At 41.0% G+C, this 7,409-nt stretch overlaps 1 protein-coding gene across 1 annotated transcript; it reads left to right on the forward strand.

Annotated features, from left to right (window-relative positions):
- The first annotated feature begins 231 nt into the window (after nt 1–231).
- Nucleotides 232–7,375, forward strand: LOC146697246 (uncharacterized). The gene is made up of 4 exons (XM_085475880.1): nt 232–250; nt 1,339–1,436; nt 6,888–6,995; nt 7,099–7,375. The coding sequence occupies exons 2-4, from the start codon at nt 1,391–1,393 to the stop codon at nt 7,245–7,247; spliced, it is 303 nt and encodes a 100-aa protein (XP_085332006.1). The 5' UTR covers nt 232–250; nt 1,339–1,390; the 3' UTR covers nt 7,248–7,375.
- The last annotated feature ends 34 nt before the right edge of the window (nt 7,376–7,409 follow it).

The following is a 7,409-nucleotide window of genomic DNA, read 5'->3' on the forward strand; positions in this document are numbered from 1 at the left end:
ACAGCTGATTTTAAATCAGTCAATATGTGACTGAAGTGCAGGCATCCAGCTTTCTCTGAATATGTGCACTGTGCTTCACCAAAGTCTTTAAACAGGAAGGTCTCTCCACCAGGCAGAAACCTTAGAATGCCTCAAGGTACTTATGTGGGCAGTCAATGCATCTACATTTGTCACATTTCACCTCTAAAATAAGGGTTTTAAACTCTTCTCTGAAAGACTGTTTGCAGTCTCTCTCCTATATTGTCTTGGGTTTCATTTAATCATGTTCTTCTACATCTAGGAAACGATTCAAAGGAGTCTTAAACTGGGATTGCTCCATGTAAGCGTTAGTGAGTCAGCTTTGCTAATAAGGGCAGGCCTTGCAAATCCAGACCTGTCCAAAAATGCCTCTCTACCTCCTCAACTTTTATGTTATAAATACAATTAAATCTTAAATTCTGACAATGAAAGTCTTAAATATCCACACTGGCAATAAGTCAGTGCAGTTACAACTCAAGTTAATAATCCTGCTATTTCAAGTATTAAAAATTATGCTAGTTTGTCCAGTTAATTTAAGCCTCTGAAAAGGCGAGTCTGTGTAATCTCCAAACAGTTAATACTGTTTTTGTAAAAGCCCTTAAATTAAAGCTTAAAGTATGCACTTCAAATGCATATAGCTGTGCGTTTAAAATACACTACACACCACAAAAACTGCTTTTATCCAACAAACTGTACCAAACTGGAACTACGCAGGTGCAGCTGTCTATTTTCCCACCACTTCAAACGTACTCATTCACAAATAATTTCATGAGCTCATTCTGAGACTCAGACATGAAGTTGGACTGAACTTACCAACAATGTTATTTTGTCTTTTGTAAAAGACAGTATCAGGAATATATATGGCACTACACAAAAATGTCTGTGTGGATGAGTAGGCTGGAAAAAAACACCATTAATGTTAACAGCTTTCATTTAATAACGTCTAACATTCTTACCAGTTATACTACATACAATACTTCTTTGTGTGTCAAAGAGCTTTTCAAAAAAAACAAAACAAAGAACATATATGTTTAAAGCACTTCTGGTAGTAAACTGAGGTCCAACCGAGTAGTAGTAACCTATTCTTAATTAACTTTATGATTGCTGCCTTTTGCAGCACTGCAAATCTATCCTGTGTATCTTAATAGTGGTGATCATTTGGTAGCATTAACATCTTTTGGAGAACATGTGGTGCAAGAAGATAATGAGAGTAATGTTGCATCGACATAAGGTGAATTCACCTTCTCAAGAGGGTGGGGTGTTCAATACCATCCTACTCACGTTCTGAGGAATTGAAACTGAAGAGCTGAACAAAGCCTATTTGACTGTCTGTCCTCCTGACACATGGTGTACTTCTTTCTTACGTCTCACCATGAAACTTCTTGGAGCTCTGATCCTGGTTTTGAGTTTGTCTGCAGGTAAGAGCAACTTGTGATTTATTCGTCTTGTTCTTTACCAGATAATCAGATAATCACTGGTCCTTTCAGCTCTTCTAATTTTATTTTTTCCATTAAAAGTTTGATTTAAAATACACTATAGTCATGTACAGCAAGCTATTATTAATGAAGTTTATGATTGCTGCCTTTTGCAGTAAAGGAAATCCATCTATGTGCATCTTAAAACTAGTGATCATTTGGTAGCATTAACTTTTTTGTAAACATATTGCACAATGTTGCATCGGCACAAAGTTTAAATTACCTCCTAAACAAGGCGGGGTGTTCAGTACCATCCTACTCACTTTCTGAGGAATTGAAATTGAAGAGCTGAAACATTAAAAGTTTGATTTAAAATACACTATAGTCATGTACAGATGCAAAACTATTTTAAAAATTGCCTTTATAAATCAAATTATGGAGCTCACTGTATTTTGTAATAGAAATGGCAGATCCTAAAGGCCTTTTCCCACAGCACCCAACACGCAGCGCTGCGCTTTGAAACACATTAATTTCAATTGCTTGCACTGCACAATAAGGTTCCATTTGCTTTTTATTGAAGAGCAGAGGCGGAGCCAGACATTTGAAACACCCGGGGCTTAGCCCTAAAGGGTAGTATGCATGTGGGATTTTTTTTTTTTTTTTTTTTGGGGGGGGGGGGGGGGGGTAGAAATGATTGAAAGATTAATTGGCTCTGTTTTGAGTTTTGTTCAAAAAAGAATGACTTCATATAGGGAAAAGTATATATCACATATGCAGGACACCTTAAACTAGTTTTTTAATTAAGCAGCAAGGCAGAACAAAGTCGGGGCTGTATCAAGACACGAGGACTAAACCCCAATTCAACCAGACCCAGAACTGATCCGGAATTAAAACAGGACTACAACATTTCAAAATCAGGACTACTGAGGACTTAACCAAGACAGAACCAGAATCAGAACTAGATGATAGTAGCACTAAAAATCATCATATACCTGCACTACACTTATTTTTTTAATTCTACCAAAGTACACTATTTAGATTGAGAAAAGTTTATATAATTATTTAGCCTTGTTGTGCAAACAAGCCTGCATAACTTAATAAATGTAGAATTTGAAAAATAGTAAACCTAAAAAGAAACACTAGGTACGAGATACATGAGTACCTATGATACGGTGATACTTTTGGTAAACAACCATTTGACTAACATGTGTGTCTCACCTGCTCTTGTTCCATCTCTGTTCTGTCCTCATTCTCTATCTCCCTCTCTGTTCCTCTCTCTCTCTCTCTTTGTTCCTCTCTCTCTCTCTCTCTGTTCCTCTCTCTCTCTCTCTCTGTTCCTCTCTCTCTCCCTCTCTGTTCCTCTCTCTCTCTCTCTTTGTTCCTCTCTCTCTCTCTCTCTGTTCCTCTCTCTCCCTCTCTGTTCCTCTCTCTCTCTCTCTGCTCCTCTCTCTCTCCCTCTCTGTTCCTCTCTCTCTCTCTCTGCTCCTCTCTCTCTCCCTCTCTGTTCCTCTCTCTCTCTCTCTTTGTTCCTCTCTCTCTCTCTCTGTTCCTCTCTCTCCCTCTCTGTTCCTCTCTCTCTCTCTCTCTGCTCCTCTCTCTCTCTCTCTCTCTGTTCCTCTCTCTCTCTCTCTCTGTTCCTCTCTCTCTCTCTCTGTTCCTCTCTCTCTCTCTCTCTGTTCCTCTCTCTCTCTCTCTGTTCCTCTCTCTCCCTCTCTGTTCCTCTCTCTCTCTCCCTCTCTGTTCCTCTCTCTCTCTCTCTCTCTGTTCCTCTCTCTCTCCCTCTCTGTTCCTCTCTCTCTCTCTCTCTCTGTTCCTCTCTCTCTCCCTCTCTGTTCCTCTCTCTCTCTCTCTCTCTGTTCCTCTCTCTCTCTCTCTGTTCCTCTCTCTCTCCCTCTCTGTTCCTCTCTCTCTCTCCCTCTCTGTTCCTCTCTCTCTCTCTCTCTCTGTTCCTCTCTCTCTCTCTCTCTGTTCCTCTCTCTCTCTCTCTGTTCCTCTCTCTCTCTCTCTCTGTTCCTCTCTCTCTCTCTCTGTTCCTCTCTCTCTCCCTCTCTGTTCCTCTCTCTCTCTCTCTCTCTGTTCCTCTCTCTCTCTCTCTGTTCCTCTCTCTCTCTCTCTCTCTGTTCCTCTCTCTCTCTCTCTCTGTTCCTCTCTCTCTCTCTCTGTTCCTCTCTCTCCCTCTCTGTTCCTCTCTCTCTCTCCCTCTCTGTTCCTCTCTCTCTCTCTCTCTCTGTTCCTCTCTCTCTCTCTCTGTTCCTCTCTCTCTCCCTCTCTGTTCCTCTCTCTCTCTCTCTCTCTGTTCCTCTCTCTCTCTCTCTGTTCCTCTCTCTCTCCCTCTCTGTTCCTCTCTCTCTCTCTCTCTCTGTTCCTCTCTCTCTCTCTCTCTGTTCCTCTCTCTCTCTCTCTGTTCCTCTCTCTCTCTCTCTCTGTTCCTCTCTCTCCCTCTCTGTTCCTCTCTCTCTCTCCCTCTCTGTTCCTCTCTCTCTCTCTCTCTCTCTGTTCCTCTCTCTCTCTCTCTGTTCCTCTCTCTCTCTCTCTGTTCCTCTCTCTCTCTCCCTCTCTGTTCCTCTCTCTCTCTCTCTCTCTGTTCCTCTCTCTCTCTCTCTCTGTTCCTCTCTCTCTCTCTCCCTCTCTGTTCCTCTCTCTCTCTCTCTGTTCCTCTCTCTCTCTCTCTCTCTGTTCCTCTCTCTCCCTCTCTGTTCCTCTCTCTCTCTCTCTGTTCCTCTCTCTCTCTCTGTTCCTCTCTCTCCCTCTCTGTTCCTCTCTCTCTCTCTCCCTCTCTGTTCCTCTCTCTCCCTCTCTGTTCCTCTCTCTCTCTCTCTCTCTCTCTGTTCCTCTCTCTCCCTCTCTGTTCCTCTCTCTCTCTCCCTCTCTGTTCCTCTCTCTCTCTCTCTCTCTGTTCCTCTCTCTCTCTCTCTGTTCCTCTCTCTCTCTCTCCCTCTCTGTTCCTCTCTCTCTCTCTCTGTTCCTCTCTCTCTCTCTCTCTCTGTTCCTCTCTCTCCCTCTCTGTTCCTCTCTCTCTCTCTCTCTGTTCCTCTCTCTCTCTCTCTCTCTGTTCCTCTCTCTCTCTCTCTGTTCCTCTCTCTCTCTCTCTCTCTGTTCCTCTCTCTCTCTCTCTGTTCCTCTCTCTCCCTCTTTGTGCTGACAATCATCAAATATACAGTTGAAACCAGATATTTACATACTCTTCAGATCAAAACACAAACACTTTTTTAATTGTAACATCAAATCAGACTAAATGTTTATTTTTTTAGATTGATAAATATAAAAAACATATTTGTTAACTTTAAGAGTAAAGAGAGAAACTACCTGTATTTCTTAATTGTAAATGGCACCAAATTGTATTCAAAACTGAGCCACACTTATTGACATCTCTTAATTTTCCCATTTCAAAGAAACAGGCTCTGTGTTTTGCCTTATATGCATCCACAGCTGTGCCACCAATTTACTCACATGGACTCTACTAACCTATCAGAAGCTTCTTCAGCTCAGAATGGAATCGTCTGGAGTTTTCTTATTAATTAACAATAAATTTAGTGTACATGTGCTCCTAAATTTGATGAAAGTGATAAAAAATAGACAGCTCTGTCTCTCTTTATTCTGACATTTAACTAATTCAAAAGATTTCAATATTTATTTATCCAAAACAAAACAAGTTTACTCTAAATTGATGTTGTACAGTAAAAAAATGTTCTTGTGTTTTCCATAAAGTGTATGTAAATATCTGGTTTCAACTGTGAATATACTGCTGTGTATTGAAATTCCTCTTGTTTTGCATAGAAATATACTGAACAACATACAAAGCATAATATATAAAATACTACCAGAGTTTTTTCTTTGAAAGAAGCCCCTTATGTCCATTCTTGTATATCAGTGCATTACTGAAACCGGTTTATTTAGCCGTGGAGGGCAACAACTGAAAATATGAAATAAACACAAATGTAAGCTAAGACTCTCTAAAGAAACAGCATTGTTGTTGTTCGGCTTTTCAAGAGCAAGTAACATAATATTGGTCAAGTGATCAGTTTGATATCAATCTTTCGTGATACACCGTCATATTTACATTATTTGTACATACAAATGATTTGCTTTGGTACCTGGTCAAACTTAAGCTCTCCTTAGTATGGCTGGCTCCGTTTCTCCAACAGCGCATTCACAGGCAGCAGCTGCCCCGCCCTCTCGCTCAGTCGCTTAGGCTACGTTCACACTGCAGGCGAAAGCGCATCAAATCCGATTTTTTTGACCCTATGCGACCCATATCCGATCATGGTGCGACAGTGTGAACGACACAAATCCGATATTTTCAAATCCGATCTGGGTCACTTTCGTATGTGGTACTGAATCCGATACATATCCGATGTCTCAGAAAGCGACTGCTGTGTGAACGGTCAAGTCGCATTAAATCCGTCTTTTACGTCACTGACACAAGACAGACGCCAATTATCAGCGCCAGAGAAGACATCGCGAACGCTTCCTGGCCATCCGGTGAAACTGCTGGGAAGACAACGTTGGAGAAACGTTAACATTTTATTTGTACTGCATAACCTGCAGGTTCTGACAGAAATCTGCAACTATCCTTTGAAGCACCGCTCCTCTAAAACAGCAATAGCCTAAGGATCATTATTAGGTTATCTACATTATTATGTAAATAACAAAATAACTTAAAGCAAAAATCGGGAAACATGAAGTCCGAAGTCTTTATATTAAGGCCATCAGTCAAACAATATAGTTTGTTCTGGGTCTAAACAGAGCGCGTTGTGTATGACGTCTTCTTTTGCGCATGCGGGCCGCTTTAAGCGTTCACACTAGAGCGCGTTTGCTGTCGCATTTTATTTGTAGTGTGAACGAGCAGACAAAAAAATCGGATTTGATCAAAAAATCGGAATTGAGCACTAAGACCTGCAGTGTGAACGTAGCCTTAGTGCCTGAGCTCGGATCATACCAATATCAGGGGGGATTCACGCACAGTCGTAAATTCCCACAGTGTGCACTATGTGCTTCGAATATTGTGTGTACTTTTTGTTTTATACAGTTGTCAGCCAGACATCTAACTATGAAAAAAATTACACTCCAAAATACCCCGGGCTTCTGACAAAACAACCCGGGCTTAAGCCCAGTAAGCCACCCCCACGGTCCGCCCCTGTTGAAGAGAGCTATTTACCTGCATATACTCTATAGATCTGCAGGGTATTATTTTATCTAATCTGGGTTCTTGTTGATTAGTTTTTTTGAGGAATTAAACTCCTGGTCCTTTGCCCTTTCTCTCTCTCTCTCTCTTTTTTAATTTCCTGGTGCATTCTCTGAGCTGTGGTACCACAAACTTTATAAGAAGCCTTTTCTCTGAATGAAAAAAAAAGCTTTTCTTCATCTCAGTAAGGCATCTGCAGTCTAATGGATGATGCTTTGTATTTGGAGAATCTTCATCTATGAATGACAGCTGTCTTTGTTTCTTTGCAGCATGTGGATTAAAATGCTACGTATGTGCATTCTCTGACCCTCACTCCTGCACTGATGCCTTAACTTGTCCTGCTGGTATGGACCGATGTTTCAGCCTTACTACAAGCGGTAAGTTGTTCTGCAGTGTATTAACAAGTGTTTAAAGCTGTAAATCATACATTTTATGAGCATAGCATTAGTTAAACTGAGGTTTTCCCATTATGTGTTGAAGGTACCGTCACTAAGAGCTGCATAAACAGTGTCTCATGTGTCAGTCCTATGAGCTGCTGTGAAGGGAACTTGTGCAACAGTGCTATACCAACTGGTCCCAGTGCTATGCTCCTGCTGGTGTCTTCAGCCATAATCACCATCTTCCTCTGAAGCTCTGGAACAACTACATCTTAATCGTGTTTTACTTTGTTCTTAACTAAAAATTACAACCCAGGAATATTAAGCCATTTTTTAAATAATGTATGGATATTTCTTTTCAATAAAACCACAATAATGTATCAACTACTGAATTGTTTAATTCCTAGGATTCTG

Source organism: Copadichromis virginalis, linkage group LG12, assembly GCF_057382275.1.
Source record: "Copadichromis virginalis isolate Kocher_CV1m ecotype Utaka linkage group LG12, C_Virginalis_male_GT1.1, whole genome shotgun sequence".
Classification (NCBI taxonomy): domain Eukaryota; kingdom Metazoa; phylum Chordata; class Actinopteri; order Cichliformes; family Cichlidae; genus Copadichromis; species Copadichromis virginalis.

Excerpts from the sequence above, each read along its gene's own strand:
- LOC146697246 (XM_085475880.1), top strand. The coding sequence starts at position 1,391 with ATGAAACTTCTTGGAGCTCTGATCCTGGTTTTGAGTTTGTCTGCAG. Across the intron at positions 1,437-6,887 it reads GGTTTTGAGTTTGTCTGCAG|CATGTGGATTAAAATGCTAC; the intron begins GTAAGAGCAACT and ends GTTTCTTTGCAG. Across the intron at positions 6,996-7,098 it reads TTTCAGCCTTACTACAAGCG|GTACCGTCACTAAGAGCTGC; the intron begins GTAAGTTGTTCT and ends TATGTGTTGAAG.